This window comes from Anser cygnoides, chromosome 1 (genome assembly GCF_040182565.1).
Source record: "Anser cygnoides isolate HZ-2024a breed goose chromosome 1, Taihu_goose_T2T_genome, whole genome shotgun sequence".
Taxonomy (NCBI): Eukaryota; Metazoa; Chordata; class Aves; order Anseriformes; family Anatidae; genus Anser; species Anser cygnoides.
The window spans coordinates 137635200-137658933 of NC_089873.1; the positions used below are offsets into that span (position 1 = coordinate 137635200).

The 23734-nt window shown below is 40.8% G+C and overlaps 1 protein-coding gene across 2 annotated transcripts; it reads left to right on the forward strand.

Moving 5' to 3' along the window:
* The first annotated feature begins 3088 nt into the window (after positions 1 to 3088).
* MXRA5 (matrix remodeling associated 5) lies at positions 3089 to 23388 on the forward strand. Of its 2 annotated transcripts, none has more exons than XM_066982782.1 (7): positions 3089 to 3666; positions 5698 to 5913; positions 9141 to 9270; positions 9600 to 9990; positions 12532 to 17517; positions 18196 to 19096; positions 20654 to 23388. In XM_066982782.1, exons 1-7 carry the CDS (start codon positions 3491 to 3493, stop codon positions 22560 to 22562), a joined length of 8709 nt encoding a protein of 2902 aa, XP_066838883.1. In that variant the 5' UTR covers positions 3089 to 3490; the 3' UTR covers positions 22563 to 23388. The 2 variants fall into 2 exon arrangements, with proteins under 2 accessions (XP_066838883.1, XP_066838876.1); XM_066982775.1 differs by having other exon boundaries at positions 3090 to 3666; positions 20651 to 23388.
* Positions 23389 to 23734: the final 346 nt, after the last annotated feature.

Sequence of the window (23734 nt, forward strand, 5' to 3'; positions counted from 1 at the left end):
AACTAGAAAAAATAATGTGACCAGGCCTATGTAGAATCTAAGACTCCCCTATCATGGACAATCCATTGCTGCTAACTCCCTTATTGTATCTGTCGTGCAGCAATAAAATAAATAAAATAAATAAATAAAATAAAATAAAATAAAATAAAATAAAATAAAATAAAATAAAATAAAATAAAATAAAATAAAATAATAAAATAAAATAAAATAAATCTGTCCTTAATATTTTTAATTCCCATAATTTTCTAACAGGATTCAGCTGGATCCCATAAAAATGTAAAACTTTGGAATAAGGTAACCATATAATAAAGCTGGATGGTCTTTTTTGTCAAAGCAGTGTGGCTTTAGCTGTTGATGTTGATGCTGATGTATTTAATGTTAATACACAAGCTATGTATTGGTATTGACATTGGCTTGTCTGAAAAATTATTTATGTTGAAAACAGTGTGCATCATGTTGGTAATTTATACGCTGTTATTTTAAAATGTCATTGTAATATTTGTATTCTCTTATTTATAATATAGTTTGAAAACTTGCTCTCAAAGCTTAACACATCTTTTTTAAGGAAATCCCTTCTCAAATTTCAAATTCCAAGTAATAAAGTATTTAGAACACTACCCTGGTGACCTGGTCTTCTGTGTCACTTTCTTTCTAGTTCTAGCTGTGCATATTTCTATATCTGCTTGGTCCTACTATGTGATTTATTTTAACTTCATTGATTTTCAGAATCAAAATGCCATTATATGAAGGTTAAGTGTAAAGGGCTAGCACAACTAAGCCAGCTGTAACTTCCTCTATGTATCACTGGAGTATTTAGATAGCTCTCCTCCCAGTAACAGAGCAACTGTATACTTAGTAATAATATTTAAGGTAGCTGCGAGCTGTACAAGGGGATAATGAAGCAAGCTCTTGTCTTCCCAGAGGTAGTTGGATCATAATGAAAAAGTAAAAATGATAATGGTATTATTTTAACTGCAAGTGTTGGAAAGTAACATTTCAGGGACTGTTTAAATGATTACATCAGTAATAGGAATAGGAATAGGAATAGCAATGGCAATACCAATAGTAACTGGTATCACTCCACATGCTAGTTGGTTTGATAACATAACTGATTAAAGAATTATTAGCTATGAATGAATCAAAAAATGTGTTTTCTTCATTTTCCACGGTTTGCAATCCTATAACAGAGCATCTACCAAAATTTTTCTTTATTTACTATGACACTTGTTCAAAATATGACTTACATTAAGGCAAAGCAATTCCTTCCTTCTGTAATTATGGGCTATCAGTTTATGTGTAGGGATAAACTGTGGTTGCCTTCAAACAGATATGAGCATGAGACCTCTTACTACTGCTTTCTTCAGTCAGAGCTTAGTAAAGTCAAATTCCTATTGGCTGCATTTTAACTGGCTCTACACACTGTGATTTTATGGGGATAAGTCAGGGGGATCAGATGATACGTTGGTAGAGACTAAATATCACATGCCAAGCAGAGATGCATGGTGGAAACATTCTCTGTGGTGAAGAACTCAAAAAGTTCTACTTTTTGGGGTAGATTTTCAAAACATTTCTAGTTTTCATCTAACTTTTTTTTTTTTTTTCTAAAAGAAGTTCCACAGCTAAAAGTCTGGCCTTTTTCCAAAATTGTGTATAAGTGCACTTGGAAGATATGCCTTGTCCAGATTCAGATGCTGACAACAGGTTATCGTCAGCCATTGAAGGGTTTTTTGTCCCTCCACTTTTTTGACAGTCACACCTGTTACAGGTTTCAGAGCCAAAAAAAAAATGGTTTGTTAACTCAGATTCCCAGTCTTTCTATTAATTTGGTAATTATACACTTGTCTACAAGTATACAGTGTATCTAGGCTTTTCAGTCTATAATGCAATGCTATTTACTATATGTACTCAACTTGAAGGTGGAATTTGAAAGCTCCATGCCAAAACTCAGAGGGATTCTTTTGGCTTGAGAGGGATCTGTGTGGATTTCTGTAACTCTTTCGTGTCTTGGAAGACTGAATTCTTTGTTTTTCTACTACAGATGAGGGCAACTGGTATACAGGCTATCTAGAGAACAGAAAATTGGGGTTTAGCCAAAAAACACACAGTGTAACTGGATAGATGATGGTGTTAAAAACAGTCCCGTGGTACACCTGGGTGATGCCTTTTTCCCTGGACCAGAAATAGACTTACTTTTGTGTACTGAAAAAAATGCTGATACAGGAGGAAAATTGAGGACATGGATGTTAAAGATTTACTGATTGTAGTTTTTCCCTGGCAAAATCAAAGTCCGTTTCTCTGATGTATTTTAGAGGTAAAAAAGCAATTCACGACTATCTACATTTGGTCTGGTTCATTTTGTTAGTAGTTGCTGCCTTCTCCTGTGCTATTGTCATTTTGTCATTGCTTCTCTACTGCAGTTTTGAGATTCTTTCTATTCACCCACATATATCTGTGTGGCTCTCCTCAAGCATAACACAGGAGATGAAATTGTCCCGTACAGACTGGCTACGGGTCTCTGCAAAAGTGCTGTGACAGAACTCCATAACGACGGTGGTGAGGAGTTATTTGTGCTTAATTAGGAGACATTTCTTCTCTGAAAGAGTAGTCAGGCATTAGAACGGGTTGCCTAGGGAGGTGGTGGTGTCACTGTCCCTGGGGGTGTTTAACGGGGTGTTGGACGTGGTGCTTAGGGACATGGTTTAGTGGGTGACACTGGTGGTAGGGGGATGGTTGGACCAGATGATCTTGGAGGTCTTTTCCAACCTTAATGATTCTATGATACTATGAAAAACAAGAAATCTAGCCCGGCTGGTCCGGTTTCAGAGCACAGCGAGGTCCACAAACGCAGACAACCCGGGTGCGTGCCTGCACGGAGGGGCGCGCAACGGGACAAGCCGCACCCCGCAGCGCTCCGAGCGCTCCCAAATCCAAACTTTCCTCCACCTCCAGCTCCCGGGCAGGGGCCAGGGCTGGTCTCCCCCCTCCCGCCCCCCGCCTCGGTCCCGCCCGCGGCCCCCTGCCCGCCCCCCCGCCGAGGAGCCGCCCACCCCGCAAGAGGAGCCGCTCCGCCGCGCCCTCCCCCTGCACAGCAGCGCCCGGCGTGGGGAAGCGGCGCAGCGGAGGAGCGCGGAGCCCCTCGCCCCGGGCACCTCGGGCACCCCGCGCCCCTCGTCCCCATGTGGCCGCGGGCGGCGGGAGGCTGCCGCCGCGGGAGCTGCGCCCCCAGGCAGCCCGGCAAGCGGCGGGGACCCTCCGCCCTCGCCCGCCCCCCTGCTCGCCCCCCGACGGACGGGCTCGGCTCCAGACGGCGCTGAGGGACCGCGGCGCCCCCCAACAGCCCGCGGGGGGGATCGGGGCACGGCTCGGAAGGGAGTAGCCCCAACCCGCCCCCCTCCCCTACACGCCCCCCCGGCACGGTACCGCCCCGCCTGGCTTATGCTCGATTCGGGGGCACCAAATCACGGCGGCGGCTTCTGCAAAATGACGGGCGATGAGGAGCCCTAAGGCGGCGGGGCGGCGGGGCGCCGCGGGCTGCCATGAGCCTCAGCCGGCCGCTGCCGGAGGGGCCGCGGGGCCGTGCCAGGTAGCAGCCCCCCCGCCGCGAAGCCCCCCGGGGGCATGGGAGCGGCGGGCGGCGCCCGCTGAGAGCGCCGCGCGCGGCCGCAGGTAAGGAGCCGGGGGGACGAGGGCGGCAGGGGAGGGGGCTCGGGAGCGGCTCCGTGTGTTGGGGGGTGTGGGGATGGAGGAGGGGGGCTCCGTGCCGAGGGGAGGACGGAGGAGGGGGGCGAGAGACCCCCGCGGGGACGTGCCGCGGGGTGTCGGCTCCCGACCGCTCAGCCCGGAGGGGAAATTCTTCCCTAATGCGAAGCATCTGCCCGCGGTGAAGAGAAAAAAAAAATAATAAAGGGATTGGGGGGACTGGGGCGGCTGCCACGCTGCGCGGCGGCGGAGGGGGAGCAGGCGGGCGGCGCGTAGGGATGCGCGTAGGGCGCCCCCGGGCGGAGGCGCGCAGCCGGTGCGGCCGCGCCCCCGAGGGGTCCCCGGTGGCAAAGGTGCGGAGGGGGGCCTTCGGCTGGGGCGCTGGGGGGCTGCCCCAGGCATCGCTTCCTTTGTGCGAAGGAGTTTCTTCGGTGAGGCTCGGTGCCCCCGCCCGAATGGGACTGGAGTGGGTAGGATGTTCTTGAAAGTTTTTTTTTTTTTTTTTTTTTTTTATGAAAGAGAATCTTAAGGAAAACAGCACCTGAATGTTCTCCAAACAAATTAAAAGCTATTTTTCTTTGTAAAGAATGGTAAGTGTCTCATTAACTTGACCACAGATATTTGAGAAACTTCTTCATGCCGATGAGCCTCTCCTTTGAACTGTAATAGTTTGCACATGACGCTCTTACAAAAAAAAATGTGTGTCTCGTTGCTAGCAGATCTGAAAAAATCTGACTTTTATACTAAAAGCAATAACTAATGGAACTAATAACCTCTAGTAGAACTGAATGTCTTTCCCTCCTTGTCACGCTGTTACACAAGAGCGAGACTACCAAATTTCTGCTTCTAATAGTAGCTTGCATTCTTGCATGGCTTTAATCTGAAGAGCTCAAGTTCTTCTCATGGTAGATAAGAGTAAGGATATTTCAAACTAACTTCTCCAAAGTTAGGCTGCTTAATCTGTAATTAGACATCTACACACTGGCTTTATTTTCAGAAATGGCTAGTGCTCAATAACAGTAGTATTTTGGGTTTGTTCCAGCGTAGTGTGCCTCTTTGAACAACTCTCCATGAGTCTCGTCATCCGGGTTTAGACACAGTTCTGAAAATCTGAACCTCGGTGTTGATAGACATGGCAAGGTTATAAATACAGACTTTCTTGTTTACATTTTCTTGGAGGCCTGTGCTTATGTTTCTAAATCAATTGTCAACTTCTATCAATTCTGAGCATTCATAGCTTCTGTTTGGTTAAGATTACAGGGTAAAAGCACGCCCAGCATAGCACAGTAAATGACAGAGTCCAGATCTGTGTCCAGCCAATTCTTACTTTCCTTTCTTTCACTGTCTGCCTCTCTCAGTGTTACCATTTCCCATGTACATTATGAATGGGATTTATTTAGCCTGGTTTTACCCTCCTGGAAGTTAGTAGACAGTTTTAAAATTAGGCAGCTAGGCTAGGTGAGTTAGGGACCTAAGGGTTAGTTAGGGACCTAAGGAGGCTGATTTGTACTATTTCTGTGTAGTTACCTGGTTGGTAGATACCTATCTAGGTAGATACCTGATATTACTCACCTTCTGGTGAATATGGGTTGCTTCTCTCTCGTTGGTTGACTGTAGAGGGAGCCATGGCAACTCACTTGAACCAGATGCTTCCCTTGAAGTTTTCTAATTTGTAGGTGAGACAAATGCTACCTTTGGCATATAGAGCAAACCTACAAAAGTTACTAGAATAAGAAGACTGCATAACTTTTGTAGAATAGGTACTGAAATGAGTTATGGGAAAGAAAGTTGACTTTGAAGTAGCAAGTGACTTGGACAAAATAAAAACTCTTCCCAATTGAACTTAGCCGTAATTGTCTACAGACCTTCTGAGACGCTGCAGAGCATCTCACAGTACACAGAACATTTCAAAAGCATTAAAAAACCTTCATTTCTTCTCTCTGTCTCCCTTTGTCGTCATTGCTGTCGTCTGTTGCTTGTGTCCCCTGGCCATCCCAGGAAGAGCGAGGCGAGGCGAGCCGACAAGATGCGGGAGAGGGCCGTGGTGGGGGCACTCTCCGTGGTGCTGATCCTGGCGCTGGGGCTCCTGCCGGGTGCCCTGGCCTGCCCCCACCCCTGCGCCTGCTACGTCCCCACCGAAGTCCACTGCACGTTTCGGTCCTTAGCAGCTGTGCCAGCAAGGATTTCTAAACATGTGGAAAGGATCAATTTTGGGTTTGTATTGCAGTTTGTTGCAAACAGTTTCATGTTCTTGGTGTTGAATCCTGGAATGCTTCGCACGCGTGCGGCATACTGTGATCTTTGTATACTTTTTAAGTGGAATTGCAGAGATGAGTAGTTACTTCCACACTCTGTATTTCAAACACTGCCATTAGTGGCATGAAGGAAGTTTTAGTGTAGCCCTGATATTTCAAAGGAAAGTTTGTAATACTTTCAAATAAGTATTTATATGATGGTGTCAGTTCTTATTGGCAAATAGTACATGCAGTCTTACAGTGTTTAAAAACTATATTGAATTATACCTACTATGGGAGGATTTCTACTAGATGTTGATTATTACACTTGATACACAAAAATATAGAAGGAGTAGAATTATGTAATGTAAGCAGGTAGCATTTTGGAGCACAGTGAAGTAGCATATATTAAAACAATACCATAAAGACTAGTTATTCCATAACCTTTGAAGTTGTTTGTTTTTGTTTGTTTGTTTTTGTTTTGTTTGTTTGTTTCCTAAGAATTTAAGTGCAATATAAGCAGACAACACTGTTTTGGGGTGAGGGAGCTCAGGCTCCATATCACCTTCCTCTGCCAGAGTATTTCCAACCTACATTTCTCTGAGATGAGAAGGCAGGGACAGTTGGTAGGCTGCATATCACAAAAGTGCTGTGTATGGTCATTGTATGACATAGCATGGCAAAAGAGTCTCAGTCCTCTTCTGCTTGGTAGCAGAGCCATCTCTCTACCTGGTATGAACTCCTTCCCTAGCTGCAGGGCCTGTAACTTGCAAATGATTGTGCTATGACTAATAGTAGGGACATTAATTTATTTGCTCCTCTGTAGTTAAAATGTGTATCCACCAGTACTTTATCCACCTAAAGTCTGATTTTAGTCTCATAATACCCCTGCACTCAGTAAAACTGTATTACAGAAATCTGTATTTTCATGCCATTTTTCAGTCATCCCAGTGGCTCATAGTCAAATCAGTGGAAGTATTACTGGAATGATACATAACTATGTAATTTCTATAGTACAGAGCAAATGTCCAACTGGGTCAGCCTTATAACATTTTGTAGTGTGAGGAATGTTCCCTATATTTTTTTCAGGCCATCTGCCATCAGTTTAGTTACTCATGGTCCCCTCTGAGAAAATAAAATTTCATACACAAAATCATGTGATTTAGTCTTAACGTAAACACACATGGTTCCAAAGGGAGTCATTTAAGCAGCTTCATTGAAAAGCTGTTGCCAAAGAATCTGCAACACAGAGGGGCCAAGTGCTATCCACCAGCAGGTATGTCTTCAAGTGGCCTTATATGCCTCTTTATTGGGAAATAAAAATATTTTTGAGCCTGAACAGTAATCCATGTCCTTGTTTCTGTGATCCTCAACTCTTACACAACCTGCCATGGAAACCAATGTCTCTTCCTCTTCATTTTCTTTGCATATAGTAGAGCTCATGGTAGGAAGAATTATAATTATGTGGTCTCTTTGGAGCTCTCTGTGACATTTATGTCTAGTTATCTTGCTGACTCTGAAGCTGAGAAAACATGATAAAATTTAAAGAAATAAAATCTCAGGAACACTGTAGGCTATGATGGTACTGAAAACGTGTAATCTCTTCACTGCAAACTTCAACTTCAGTACAACTTCATACAAACACACCAGATCTTATCCAAACTACATTCATTTCTTTCCATGGCTTTAGTCTCATTAATTTTGAGCTCTCTTTGAAGCCTGCCTAATGTCATACTTCTTTATAAATTCTGTCTTTGTAGAATATATCAAACCACCATCCTTTTCCTCTCCGCAGTCAAAACCACGCATATTTACAGTCACCTCTCCCCTATATGTAAACATTCTATGACAAATTCTATCCCTAAATTGGTTTTGAAAATGGTGTGTAAGCTTCTAAATTGTGTAGGCATTTTGGAAGTTCTATCCTGTTTTTAAGTAAATTATTTGATACTGCTAGCATAAAAGCCCTTTCCTATTGTTTTTTTTGTATTTTCATCACTAGAAATTACATTTTCTGAGTTGTCTCCTCTGCCAAGAAGAAACAGTCGTACTTATCTGTTGCATTTCTTTCATTTTTGAGAAATGTTTTTAGAATCTTTCTGTTTCAAGTTGCTGTATATTTAAGATGTAAAGCTTATTTTCTTATCTGGAAATAATTTAGGAAAAATTCATATTTAGAGAAGTTTGCATATTTTTTTAGAAGGTCTGATGTAAACAGAAGGAATTTTAATAGGATTACTGCTATAAGCCTGGGAGATCTGTAGTAGGACTAAAAATATCAAAACACGTCTGAATTTTTAGCAAGTTCAGAATCTTCAGATAGATAACGATGAAAATTTAAAAGTATTTCCTCCATATTCAAAGTATTTAAATTTTTCTCTCTCTCTTCCTTTCATGTCTAGAAAGAAAGGATTAAAAATAGGAAAAGATATTTAAAATTGGATGCTTAATTTGGAGTCTTCATGCCCAGATTAGCTCATATGTCTAATTTTGTATCTACATATGGAAAATCCAAATGCAGAGCTAGGCAGCCAAACTTAAGGCTTCCATATTGGCAAATAAAACCTGCCTTGTTAGTCCTAAGTGAAACTGAATTGTTTTCAAAAAGTTGATTTTCTATATTACTTCTCTAAAAGGAGTTATTGGGCTCAAATTATATAATTGGAAGTTCAGTTCCTAGATCTTATATAATTGGTTGATGCAGCCAATTACATGTTGTAGCAGTAAGGTAAGAATGATGTGACTTCCTGCTTCTCTTGCTGTTTGGGAGATATCCATTTTTAATGTCCTCTGTCCAAGTCTTTATTCATTTATTGTTAGATGCAGTTTTGGCAACATTGCAGCATGTCTAGTTTGCCAGGCTCCATAGCATCATTGGTTGGATACGGGCCATTAATTTATTGCCATTCCATAAAGTGAGCTGCATGGAAAAACATACTGACAACTATTAGAACTTAAACGCCTATTTATTACTCTTAGTTTTAAATTATGGTTAAAGTGCCACAAATTGATTTAAAAGAAATTTTAATGTAAGCATGAACTAAGTATACTTGGCCTTGTAAAAATGTTTCAGTACCTTCTGGCTCTTTGACAGTGCACTAAGATCCATTCAAGTTTTCTTGATAGGTAGGTTATACTAATTTTACTTTTGCTGTCCATGATAGTCAGTGTGTGAAATGTAACTACACATTTTGTGATTTTTTCCAGGTTTAACAGTATACAGTCTATATATGAAAACTCCTTTGCAGGACTCACAAAACTGGAATTGCTTATGATACATGGAAATGACATTCAGAATATACCTAATGGTGCTTTGAAAGATCTCGTGTCTCTACAGGTAGTGCTCAGGTCTTTCTAAATTTCACAAATTCTAACTTCAGTAAGTTGCTTAAGAAAAAAACAAGTGTTTTTTTGTAGTGCCTTTCCTAGGATTAAGGTACCATTCCTCCCCCTCAAAAATAATATTAGAATTCTGTTAACTATGCCTATGTCATACTTGATAATGCCAACTAATGTTCATTTGTATTCTCCCTCTTTTGATCAGCATATCATTTTTCAGTGGTGCAAAAGATATTTGAATGTGGGAGGAAAACTTCCGAATGTTTGTTATTCTGTTTGGATTTAAATACAAAACTAATCTCTCACTCTCTCTCTTTTTTTTTAAAGGTTTTCAAAATTAGTTACAATAAATTGAAAGTCATAACTGGCCAAACCCTCCATGGACTTTCAAGTTTAATGAGACTGCACGTGGACCACAACAGAATCGAGTTTATTCATCCAAATGCTTTTAATGGATTAACTTCTCTGAGACTGGTCCACTTGGAGGGAAATTTGCTCCAGCAGCTTCACCCACACACCTTTTCAACATTTATGGTCCTTGATTATTTCAAACTGTCAACAGTAAGACATCTCTACCTATCTGAAAATGCTATTAGGACCTTGCCTGAAGAGATGTTTCAGGGTATGCCACTACTAGAGAATCTTTACCTTCATGGGAATCCGTGGGTTTGTGACTGCAGGTTAAAGTGGTTCCTTGAATGGAATGAAGTTTCTGGAGGTAAGAACAAAATTACCGAAGCCTCTTCAACTCATACTCTTTGATATTGTTTCCCCTGTTCTCCATATGAATAGATTTGTTATTTCTTGTGAATCATTACTTACATGATGTTGTCTAAGGAAGGAATGGGAATTAGATTTCCAAATTCTTGGAAGAGTTCTTTAACTTCAGGCTATTAACTTTAAGGCTGTTATTCATGCATCCTTCTTGTCTATTAGTGTTTCTTCATTGACCACACCTTACTTTTTTAAGGGAGGCAATCTATTTTAAGTATTTTCAGAGAACACCTACAGTCCTGCTCCTTTTTCAGAGGAAGGTCTGCCTTCATGGCTTTAAACTAAAATAGCTTCAATCTAAAATGGCTTTAATCTAAAAAAAAAAAGAAAAAAAAAGGTTGATTTAGATTAGATATAGGGAGAAATTCTTGACTCTGAGGGTGGTGAGGCACTGGAACAGGTTGTCTAGAGGAGCTGTGGATTCCCCATCCCTGAAAGTGTTCAAGACAGGTTGGATGGGGCTTTGAGCAACCTGGTCTGGAGGAAGGTGTCCCTGCCCATGGCACGGGGTTTGGAATTAGATGGTTTTTAAGGTCCCTTCCAACATAAGTCATTCTATGATTCACTTAGGCTTAGATGTGAGATAAGAATCACAGTGCTTAGATCAGGAGTCCACTAAATAGTTTTTTTTTTGTATGTCTGTTTTCAGTTTAGGCATTTGAGTCCACCAATGTCACATGTCAGGTAGCTAAGTGTTTGGTATAGTAGGCCAGAGGGATGGATGTTACACCAGATCTGCTGATAGACTCTTAAGAGGAAATTGTCATTGAATTGCAACTGAAGATGTCTCAGATGAGTTCTGGAGTCACAAGGTTTATATAATGATTTCGAGCATGTGTGGTGGATGACGATGGGTCTTGCTGTCTTAGGATATCTAATTCATGGCATTTTTGTACATAGCTATAGAACAATAGTTTTAGGGATGTGTGGTACTTTAATGAGTAGTGTAAGTGTCCCTGATTGAACTGATACTTGAGGTATCCAACTTAGGTATTATATTTATGTAATTTACACTTTAATCTTCTTATATACTCTCCTTGATCATATGAGTGGATATGCTAAGTGTACCGAAGATGTACTCTAAGTAATAATGATGAAATATTAGATGAACTTCCTTCCCTGTACAGTGATGGCTTGTTACTGTTTTTATTTGATTTATTTTCTGCACTAAAACGGTAGTGATTTTTGGAAAGAGGAGAATTAGTCCATGCCACTTTCATGCATGACAGCTTTAGTATCTTTATACGACTATAACATTGACTTCTTTGGGAATTTTGTCAACACAGAGTGATAGAAGTGCTCTTTGAAACACAGTAATGTTCCTCAGACCAGTGTGGCATATGCCAAGTTGATTGTGTACCAGTTCTGTCACGGAATGCACTTTCCTTGTCTTCGAAGCATCATATTTGAATCTGCAAGTGGTAGACTGGTTCACTTATATATTACATTTGTGAGAACTTCTCAAGAAAACTGATCTGCCAGACTGGCAAAGTATATATTTTCCTGTTTGAAAAGGTTACAAAATTTTGCCAGTTCTTTTCCCCTTGTCCTAGAATTTTATGTTAGAACCCACCTTTATTGTTCATTCACTCAAAGATCCCTCATTCCTCAGGAGCGATCAGCATAACACTTATTCCTAGAAAAACTGGAATATAGCATATTTCCAAAGTAAATATGAAAGGCAACATTGACATTGTAGTAAGCAGCACAAGTTAAACATAAATACATGGCTGTTTGGCAGACAAGAATCCTTTTGGCATTGGTGGAAGCAAGGAGTCAAGGATATCATTTCCTGTTTTAATACTCCTCTGTTTAATCTTTATTTTATATTTACAGAGTTTGCAGTTGTTTCAGATGTCACGAAGAAGTATTTTCTTTTTTTTTTTTTTTTTTTTTGCTGCTGTCAAATAGATTGTAAGTATAGGAACTAATCAGCACATTTTGGTAGATACAGTAGAATTTTTTGTATATTGCCAGTATTACTATTAATGAATAGGGAAAAATAAAAAGCCTCCTGAATTATTTAATGAGGAAATCCAGCATTTCTCAGGCAAATGCTGCATTTTTGAAAGCTGAGAGGACTCTGTCCTCTTCAATTTGTGTGCAAAAGATAGATGGGTAGGTTGTCACTGTACACATGCAGACTTTTTTATACAGCATAAATATTAACAGACTTTTAAAATGTTGCTCTGGACACTTCAATTTCTAGTAATTTTATTCAGAGGCAGTGAAACTAATTTTCAGAAGGATGGAGCATTCAAACTTCTCATTAAAGTCAGAAGAAACTATGGTCAGTTGGAGAAACAGGCCTGTTCAACTGTGAAAATAAAGAGGCAGCATTTTAAAACACCTTGCTTATATGTCACATGGCATAATGTTTATCTCATGTAGTCCATTTGGCACTCTTGAGAGTTCGCCGACTCTGGGACATGATTGTACAGCTTACCTGTCATTTTTTGTTTGTTTTTTCTGTTTTGGCTTCCAGGTGTTCTAAAATGCAAAAAAGACAAAGCCTTTGAAGGGGGACAGCTCTGCCCTAAGTGCAACAGCCCAAAACAGCTGCAGAAAGAAGATATCCAAAACTTGAAAGATATTTCCTGTAGGAAACCTATCATTCAGTCCTTATTAAGGCACAATAGCAGCACTCAAGATGAAGAAGATGGAGACAGTTATGAACTCCCTCTGGTGGAGTTTCAGTCCTCTCCATGGAACATTACATTAAATATGACTGATGAGCATGGCAATATAGTGCATCTGAACTGTGAAATAAAGAAACCAACAGGCTCTACCAAAATTCAGTGGAATCAAATCCAGACTCAGGAGATTGATATAAATGCCACAATTTCACTGGATTTTGAATGTCCAATGAATCGAGAGAACTATGAAAAATTGTGGAAGCTTATTGCTTATTATAGTGAAGTGCCTGTCAAACTAGAGAGGGAACTTATGCTCAGCAAAGAGCCTAAAATAAGCTATCGGTACAAGCAAGGCTCGGATTATGATGCTTTGTATTACACAGGCGTAAAAGCTCAAATAATGGCTGAGCCTTCCTGGGTGATGCAACCTCTTATAAGTATCCAGTTAAACAGGCGCCAAAGTACAGGGAAAAAAGTGGTGCTGTCTTTTTTCACTGTGTTTTCTCAGGCAATTCATACCAAAGACACCAGGCAGCAGAGAAGCTGGGTAATGATAGAGCAAAATCAGAGCACAAGGACAGCACAGAGCGTCATGGAGGGGTCAGAGTGTCAGCTGAGCTGCAACGTGAGAGCCTCTGAGAGCCCTTTCATTCAGTGGCTCCTTCCAGATGGGACTAAACTGCAGGCACCGTTCAATCAGAAAGGCAGTAGGTTTTCTATTCATAGCAGTGGTCAGCTAGTAATCAAACCAGTGAGTTACACTGATACTGGTTTGTACTATTGCATTGCCCAAGTGAGACATGATATGGACATCAGGGCTTACAGACTTCTTGTGCAGCCTCCAGCTATTCAGATAGCTGATACGGATATAGTGAGGGTTGAAAAAAATGTTGGAGATCCAATAGTTTTGCCTTGCAGTGCAATTGCAATCCCGGAGGCACAGTTGAGCTGGATTCTTCCAAACAGCCAGATACTCAATGATTTACTGAACTCTTCAAAAGGATATATGTTGGACAATGGTACTTTGCTTATTCCAAAAAGCCACGTCAGTGACAGTGGCCATTACAGATGTGTGGCTGTCAATCAGCAGGGATCAGATCAGTTTGCCGTAAGGGTTACAGTAAATAAAATGGTGTCTGACAGGTCATTTAAAAGGATAAAACTGAAAAAGCGCCCAGGCTCAAAAAGTTCATCAAAAACAAGAGGGCAGGTCATAGATGATGGAGAGGGATCAGGGACAGGAGGGGTGGATGAGTTCCCACGCAGAAAGAACCGCCTGAAGGACCGGGAAGTATCCTTTAAACAAAAAAGTGACCAGGTGCCAGAGGCTCAAATTAAAAAGGGAAAGAAAGGCAGAAGGAAAATGAAAATTTGGAAAGGTACTGATAGAACCCAAGACAGCAATGTTGCAGAAGGCCGGAGAGTGTTTGAATCTCGAAGGAGAATTAATATGGCAAGCAAACAGATTAATCCACAGCATTGGGCTGACATTTTGGCAAAAGTCCGTGGGAAGAATCTTCCTAGAACAACTACAGCTGCAGCCATTTCTGTAACAACGGCATTTCCATCATTCATGCAGAAAACTACTCCTGTCCCTCATCCAGTAGCCAGCCCTCTGCCTTCAGAGACAGCAGCTGATGTGGTAGATTCCTCTGCTGATGCATCACCACTGGGTGAAGATGAGCCATTCTCAGTCACTGTTTCCCACAGCAGTAAAACATTTTCAGTCCAGCCCATAGTAACAGGGTCAGAAACTGAACCTTTCCCTGACTACAGGGTTTTAGAAACACCTGCAAGTACATACTCTGTAGAGGTCCCTATATCAGGTCCATATTTGACTCCTCTCTCTGCAACTGTGCAACCCGAAGGCCAGCAGCATCAGGATGACAGGACCGATTCTTTTGTAGTCAAAGAAAATATTCAGGCTGTCACTGAAGAACCTCTAACCAAAGAAACAGTAACTAGCTTTCCTAATATTCAGAGCAGTCCATTCACAGTGGAAAATGCAGATGCAACTGTATCTTCTACATCAGAGGAAAATTCTGCTTTTGCTGAGCTACCACTTGATGCTACTGTCCTAGCTGAATCTCAGACTGTAGATCTTCATAGCGTGTTGGAGACAAGTGAGAAGTTAAATGAAGTGGATCAGATGAGCGTTGACAACATAATGTTAATGCCTTCTCAGCTGGATGATATCATCCCAACAGATTCTGTAGGCGCTACTGCCATTTCGTCATCTGTTTCTCCGTTTGTTACAGAAAAAAGCAATGACTTGATACATCAGCACACAGAAGTATCCACAGGTCAGATAAAAATAGCAGACTTAAGTACAACTTTTCCAGCTGTCATATCCATGAGCAAGGAAGAACCAGAGACCCACAGGAATCCAGTGACTCAAGAAAGCACATCCAGCAGTTATGCAGAGAGTTTTCATGGAAGAGAACAGAACCTGGCTTCTTCAAAACCAGACCCCACATTCATTTTGACAAGCACTAATGCTCCTCATAAAAAAACAGAAGAGATACCTGCTGCTTCCATCAGCAGACTGACCACTGTGGCCACAACAACACCAACCTATAGAAAGACCACACCTTCACTTGTTACTCAGCATGCTAGGAAAAGGCCTTATGGGAGAAGGAGATTGAGGCCAAATAGAATCCGACAAAGAACAAAGCCTTTCCACACTGTTATTTCAATCACAGAGGCAATGCCTGTCATTCCAAGAACATCTACAGTTGAAGCTGTGACCAAAACTTCGTCTGCAGTTCTTGAACACCTTGATCTTAAAAACAGTGTCAAAATACAGGCTAAGGAAGAGGAGCATATGGAATTCACTCCTTCATTAGTTACCGATCCAGCTGTACTTGAGAAAACAACCAAAATCAGAGAGGTGGTCACAGCTTCTTTCTTTAGGCCTACTGCTTCTCCACCTGAAGAAGAACATGTGACTCTCTCTGCTGCTCCTGAAAACATGGCACTTCCAGTGACTGAACCTATCACAGTTTTATCATCGTACGTTGTACGTAACACAGTTCCCACAAAAGAGTCAAGTACACTTCTGAAACCAGAGCAAAATAAAGTGCCAAAATACCACTCATCAGACAATGTATCTGAAGGGAATGGCCTTGAAGAAGATTCTAAAGCTACAGATGGTGAGGCAGAACAATCAAGTACAGCTACCATTGAGCATAGGAACAGCTTGATATCATCTACAAAATCTGTTTACTCAGAATCTCAAGAGCCCATCCTTTTTGACTCAGAAGTTGTGGTTAATGAAACCACTGCTGGAACATTCCAGCTGATGCATCCCACTATGACAGACTTAAGTATTCCTTTTGGCACAGTTGAAGTTTTTAAGGATGTCTCAGTTTCAGAGGAGACGTGGAAGCCCACAGTAACTTTAAAAACACCAGCAATAACTGAGCCACCTCAGCAGCAAGAAATGCTGACTTTGTCCTCCTCCTTCAGCACTATGGAAACTCAAACTTTTTCATTTATAGAAACAAAGAAATCTGTTGCTTCTGAGACTGGGGCAAAACCACCTTCCTTGGATAAAAAGGAAGCTGTGTCATATGGCATTTTGCAGACAGCTGAAAAGGCTCCAAATACACCCACTGTCTTTATTCCATTTACAAAACTTCCTACTCTTCCACCATCTATTTCAAGCACTTCATATCCTTCTCTTCATTATACCACCAAGGGCAGTAATACCTTCAGTCAAGAAGGGTTGTCAGAAACAAAACAAGTTGAAGCAGAAGGTGACAGAATGGTAGTGAGCTCAAGACAGAATGTACACCCCACTCCTTTCTCTAGCCAAAATAGGATTAGCATACAGTCTAAAGAGGAGCAATTCAAAGAGACGTACAGTAGCAGGTCAAACAACAGTTTATTGCTAAGTCCAAACCTTCCCCATCCACCTGCTGGAATGATACCAAGCCTAAACCAAAGACTGCCTGTTGTGCCTCCAAAGCATGTTCCAGTAAGAGGCACACTGAAGCCTCCATATATTGTAACACAAGGCTCATTTCGTTATTTTATAACACAACAGCCTCTTCACTACACAAACAAACCAGAGATAACAGCATATGCAGCACATACTATCCAGGACAAAAAATCTTTTGCCTTTCGGAGAGAGACAACTACCCCAACACAAGCCACTCCATTTCACAGAACAAATACATTCACTGCGAGCAAGTTTGGTATTCAGGGTCAGAACAGATACAATATTAATTCAAGATATTTTGGCAATAACTATGTTCCGGATAACAGAGGCACAGCAGGGAGACTACCAAATCAAGGGATGCCTTATTATCCCAGTTCCAGAATGCCATTCGTTTTCAACAGAACAAGGGTATTCCCTCACTTAAGTATGCGTCCTAAACCTGTGCCCCCTAGTCAGCTAGTCCCCAAAGACACAAATGAGAAGATTGGCCAAGTCTCCCCTACGAGGATTACAGTGCAGAAAGCTACAGTTATCCCAGTGCCTTCACAGACCATGACCACAACATCACCACCACCAGCAATTTTGAAGATTACCCCTCCAGCCTTTCTCTCTCAGCGCACAAGATCCCAGATATTCACTACAGTTCAGCCTCTTAAAAATGTCCACTATCATCATCAAAAAGTACAGTCTGTGCCTCATGTGGGAGGCATTACACCACACAATTCATCTATAATTCAATCTTCCAGCAATTTCAGGACACCCAAAGAAAGACCTAAAATTATCTCAAAGGGGTCTCAGAGCATATCCATCCTTGCTGAAACAGATGTTCTTATCCCTTGTGATGCAGTAGGGGAACCCAAGCCTTCTATTACTTGGACAAAAGTATCTACAGGTAAGACAGAGAAAAAAGTGTTCTTCTACACAGTTTTAAGGGTACAAATATTTAGTTTTTTATGGTTTTATATAGATATATATATTGAAATGCAACATTATTACAGAAATATTGCAAACCACTGAAAAACACGTAATGACATTTTATGTCCATTTTAATCAATGCAGAAACAATGTGACCAATTTCAAGCAGTCATTACAGATAAAAATATCTTTGCAGTATTTCTTATAGTAAAAGAAAAATTCTAACATATAATGAATTTGGTTCTTGAAGGAGGAATAGCAACCAAGTGATTATTCACAGCAGTTAGAATTTATGATGACAAAGCTTGTGCATAAGGGTTTGTTAACATTACTACCTTAAATATTGATGTGTGTATCATCTCCATATTCAAAATAAAAAAAAAAAAAAAGAAATTATGTGAAGATTTAAGAGGAATCCCAAAGTACAAAGCCCTTAAAAGTTCCCACACTGTACAGACTTGCCAAGCTATTATGGTTTTGCAATAGAAGCAAAGACCAAGGAGAGTGTCAGAAGATGTCATGTGATCCATCTGAAGATGTAGTTGGTGTTAAGTAAATCTATATTTTTCCATAAGCTTTTTTTCAGTGCAGTGACATATGTCTTAAAAACAAACCCTTTGATTTTCCATTTATTTCTTTCTTCTTATCTTCCCAGGAGCTGTAATGACAACCAACACCAGGTTACAAAGGTTTGAAGTCTTGAAAAATGGTACCTTCTTTATCCGAAATGCTCAGCTTCAGGATCACGGACAGTATTTGTGCACTGCTCGGAACCTACATGGCGTAGATAAAATGATTATTGTGCTCACAGTTGTAGCCCACCAGCCCAAAATTTTACTTTCCCGCTATCGAGATGTCACAGTCTATTTTGGAGAGACCATAGCAATGGAATGTCAGGCAAGTGGGACTCCAAGCCCACATATTTCATGGATTTTCCCAGATAGGAAAATTTTGCAGACAGTCACCACCACAGAAAGCAGGATTATGCTTCATGAAAATCGAACCTTGTCTATCAAGCAAGCGACTTTTTCAGACCGAGGAGTATACAAATGTGTAGCTAGCAATGCTGCAGGAGCTGACAGCATTGCAGTGAGGCTCCACATTGCAGCCTTACCCCCCATCATCCAGCAAGATAAGCAAGAGAACATTTCCTTGCCCTTTGGTAGTAGTATTAACATCCACTGCACTGCCAAAGCAGCACCTTCTCCCAGCATCCGTTGGGTGCTCTTTGATGGCACACATATTCGACCTTCCCAGTTTGTCAACGGGAATTTGTTTGTTTTTCCCAATGGAACTCTTTATATTCGCAACGTGTCCCCCAAGGACAGTGGGACGTATGAGTGCATTGCCGCTAACATGGTCGGAGCTGCCAGGAGAATGATTCAACTGCATGTGAAGAAGCAAGCTTCTAATGCTAAGATCACCGGGAGTTCTCCTCAGAGGACAGATGTAACATATGGCAGCATTCTGCATTTGGACTGCAGTGCTTCTGGTGACCCCTGGCCTCGGATATTATGGAGGTTACCTTCCAAAAGAATGATCGATTCCCTACACAGGTAAATTACTATTTGAGGTGTTGCAGCTAAATTACAGTTTGTATGAACTTAGAGAAAAGACCATTCGTATTTGTGTGAGCTTCATTCTTGATTTCTGTGAGTTTTGAATTAGGCCTTAAACCATTAAGGAAGAATTTGAAATTATATCAAAAGATGGTCAAGTTGTAATTTAGCATAATTCCCTTGAAAACAGTAGTATTATTGAAAAGTCAGGTTTAAGTGTTTAGGATAAGCTGCCACTATTTGCCTTTTATAGCCATTCTGTAAATGTAGCAAAAAGTCTGATGGCAAAAAGTCTTATTCCAATGTGCTTAGTTGCATAATTAGGGTTTGCATAGATGCCCGCTTTTCCCCAGGATAACTGAGATCACTGAAATTGATGTATCTGCTGTACTAATCATTATACACTGTAAAGATAGGACAAAGAAATCATAATGATTTAAATAATGATGAGCATTTTAAAAATGTGTAAATAAATGTTACCTCACAGTAAAGTCTCTACTTAAAACAATACCTTCTACAATGTTCACAATATTAAGTAAAATATGACTTCTTCAAAGCAACAAAAATATCCTAGGACTTTTTTGGAAACACAGTTTCTACTCAATAAATTCTCTGTCATCATTGTAGACAGATGAGAAATGTGCTGAAATCAAAATACACATTTGTCAACAGCTTTCTTAATAGTGGACTGTAGTCAGCATTTTTTTTAATTGGACAAAAAATATATTTGGGTAGCCCATAGGTAGTACAAAATCCAGAATTAATTTTATGTTTCATAGCAATTGCAACAAAATAGTTCTTTCATTTACTGTCGTGAGATTTATGTGGACTATTTTTCTAATACAGTAGATCTCTTTGGGGAGAAAACCATAGAGCTACCGAGGAAATGAATTTTGACCACAATGCACCAATTCCACAGTGAAATGGAAAGGAATAATAGCTTTTTTTCAATAGCACATTCAAAATCTTTTTTTTTTTCCTTTTTTTTTTTTTTCCCATATTTCAAAGCTTAGGTCATTTTAAAGTAAAATTACTAGAGGTTACCTACTGTTTATTATTGAGTCTGAACATTTTGCTTCTTTGAGATTGCTCTGAGGGTTTAAAATGTTGTACCTGGGGCCAGAGGAAATAGTACATATTGATTTATTTTTAACTGGGTACCCAAGTGCCAGACTCCATAATTATGATCCATCTAGGTTTGTGTGGAGTATATTATTCAGATATGGCATGTTTGAATGTTACAGAATTCTGTACATGTAGTCAGAAAAGTCAAAAATAAAGGAATACTATTAAAGTCATTGAACGGAACAGGGTAGATTTGTTTGGCTATGAGTGAGTGGAATTATTTTTTTCCATTTTTTTTTTTGGTGGTGAATATCTTGGTCACTTCAGACCATCTAATTATCTAACAAAAGCAATGCTCCTGTGCTTTTTCCATATTGTTGGGTTGTCGTTTTTTTGTTTGTTTGTTTTTCCCACGTTACACTCAATTACTAACTCCTAAAATGTGATTTTGCAGCTCATGTCCTGTTCTCTTTTCTTTCCTTACAGTAGCTTGGAGACAAGAATCAAAGTATTCAGCAATGGAACTTTGGTTGTCCATTCAGTTACAGATAAAGATGCAGGAGACTATTTGTGTGTGGCCCGCAACAAGATTGGGGATGACTATGTGGTCCTCAAAGTGAATGTGATGATGAAACCAGCAAAAATAGAACATAAGAATGAGAATAACCATAAGGTCAAGTATGGAGGGGACCTGAAAGTTGACTGTGTAGCTACTGGGCTACCAAATCCTGAGATCTCCTGGGGTCTCCCAGATGGCAGCATGATCAATACCTTCATGCAGTCAGATGACAGTGGCAGCCGGACAAAGAGATATGTGGTCTTTAATAATGGAACCCTGTATTTCAATGATGTTGGACTGAGAGAGGAGGGGGACTATACCTGCTATGCTGAGAACCAGATTGGGAAAGATGAGATGAAAGTGCGGGTCAAAGTAGTGGCCGAGCCTGCAACTATCAAGAACAAAACTTATGTCATTATTAATGTACCCTATGGTGATGTTGTCACAGTAGCGTGTGAAGCCAAAGGAGAACCTACTCCCAAAGTGACTTGGCTTTCCCCAACCAACAGGCCCATTCCTGCCCTATCTGACAAATACCAGGTGTATCGGGATGGCACCCTCCTCATCCAAAAGGCCCAAAGATCTGACAGTGGCAACTATACTTGTGTAGTGCGGAACAGTGCTGGAGAAGATCGGAAAATAGTTTGGATCCATGTAAATGTTCAGCCTCCCAGAATCAATGGGCATCTCAATGCAATAACATCTGTGAGGGAGACAGCCATCAGGGACAGCCGGAAGCTTATTGACTGCAAAGCTGAAGGTATCCCAGCTCCACGGGTCCTGTGGGCTTTTCCAGAAGGAGTAATCCTGCCAGCTCCCTACTATGGAAACAGGATCACCGTGCATCGGAATGGTACTTTGGACATCAGAGGGGTGAGGCAGACAGATGCGGTACAGCTCATATGCATTGGGCGGAACGAAGGAGGGGAAGCGAGATTGATTGTGCAACTCCTCATCACAGACCATTTGGAGAAACCCTCCTTCAGGGACCCTGTCAATGAAAGGATCACTGCCATTGCTGGGCACAGCATCAATCTGAACTGCTCAGTCCAGGGGAACCCGGAGCCGAGCACAAGCTGGATCCTTCCCAATGGCACTGAAGTGCTGAGTGGCAGCCGTCTGCACAGATTTTACCATAAGAGGGATGGGATCTTACACATCAGTGGTCTCTCTGCAGGGGATGCTGGGACATACCGCTGTGCAGCCAGAAACCCAGGAGGTTATGTGGAACGGGTAGTCTTCCTGAAGGTGGGACTCAGGCCAGAAATCAGCAACCAGTACAACAACCTGGTGAGCATCATCAATGGAGAAACTCTGCAGCTCCATTGCATCACCCAGCCAAATCAAAGGGCACAGATCTCCTGGACACTGCCCAATGGGATGGTCTTGGATGCCCCCCAGGCTGTGGGTCGCTTCTCCCTCCTGGAGAATGGCTCTCTGACAGTGCGTGAGGCTTCTGTATTTGACAGGGGCACTTACCTGTGCAAGGTGTCCACAGAGTATGGCACTTCTGTTATGAATGTGCCTGTCATTGTGATAGCTTATCCCCCCCGGATCACCAGTGAGCCAGCACCTGTCATCTATGCCAGGCCTGGGAATTCAGTAAAACTGAACTGTATGGCCATTGGGATTCCTAAAGCAGAAATAACTTGGGAGCTTCCAGACAAATCTCATCTGACAACAGGAGCTCAATCCCGTCTGTATGGAAACAAATTTCTTCACCCTCAGGGGTCATTAGTCATCCAGCAGTCTTCTCAAAGGGATGCAGGCTTCTATAAATGCACTGCTAAAAATATACTCGGCAGTGATTCGAAAACAACTTACATACACATATTCTAACACTAAAACAAATGCCTTTGGCTGGATGCTAGAGTTCAAGTCACTGCCAAGGAAGTACAAGAAGGAAAGTACTGACTGTAACAAAGCCAGGAAGGCTGAGGGCAGAAAAAAAAGGAATTAATTCTGTGTACATGTGAAGTGCATTGCTTTTGTATTCAACATGATAGTACTTCCCTGCAATAGAAGGAGGCAGTAGATGTACTTAAAGTGAGGAGACTAATGCATTGGAAAAGGTCTTTAAATTGTTAAGGCAGTGTAATGTGTTTTTTCATGCTATCCAATAGCATCTGAGACCTGAAGTAGTCTATTCTTGTCCATAGTCCAAAGCTACTCCTTATTTCAACAAGCACCTTAAAAGTACCAAAGAAGTATTAACTGTTAATAAATGAGCTGCAGTGATAGAAGTGCTTTAGTATTTTGTTGGAGTAACATATTTTTCTTTATCCCCTGCAGTGCTTTTACATAATCTAGCCTTATAGAATATGATACTAACCTTTCTGTTCATTCTTCTATCAGCTCTTCAAAATCAAAGACTAACTTAGCAATAAGAGTGATCTATTTTAATAAAAATACATGCAGACATTAGTTACCATAACATATGAACAAACCTTTTCCAGCTACTAAGGATGCTCCAGTCAAATCATTCATTATATATTTTATATATATATTTTTAAATCAGACTATGAGACTAGAAAGAGTAACAATGAATTTGGTCTCATTTTATAAATTATTGGTCTTTACAAGACTCTGATACATTACAGTGTTTTATAATGTTAAGGTCAATATACTGTACATTTTATAATAAAAAAATATTTTCCAAAACTTGTATTCACTGTGTTTTTTTGTTTTGTTTGAGAAAACAGTGAACTCCAAACACTGGGAGTGTGAAATTAAGTCAAAAAACAGAATTCATATACTGTTGTACATACTTTTTATGCTTCTATACATGGTTTCCTAATAAAAACTTAACACTTCTGTTATATATAATTAACAATACATTTACAATTTCAATACTTTTCTTCCAGTCGAGGATGGTTATTTTAATATATTTTAGCATAATTTTAATAAGATGTATCTATTTTTCTGTTGAAAGAATTGCTAAAAGAGGCTGAGTATGCCCATGTTGCAACACACAACTCCAATCAGAATTCTGAAAAAGTTAACTATGCTTC

Bases quoted from the DNA above. Each gene is read 5' to 3' on its own strand.
- MXRA5 (XM_066982775.1), top strand. From the start codon at position 3,491: ATGAGGAGCCCTAAGGCGGCGGGGCGGCGGGGCGCCGCGGGCTGCCAT. The intron at 5,914-9,140 runs GTTTGTATTGCA...GATTTTTTCCAG, and splicing joins GTGGAAAGGATCAATTTTGG to GTTTAACAGTATACAGTCTA. The intron at 9,271-9,599 runs GTAGTGCTCAGG...TTTTTTTTAAAG, and splicing joins AAGATCTCGTGTCTCTACAG to GTTTTCAAAATTAGTTACAA.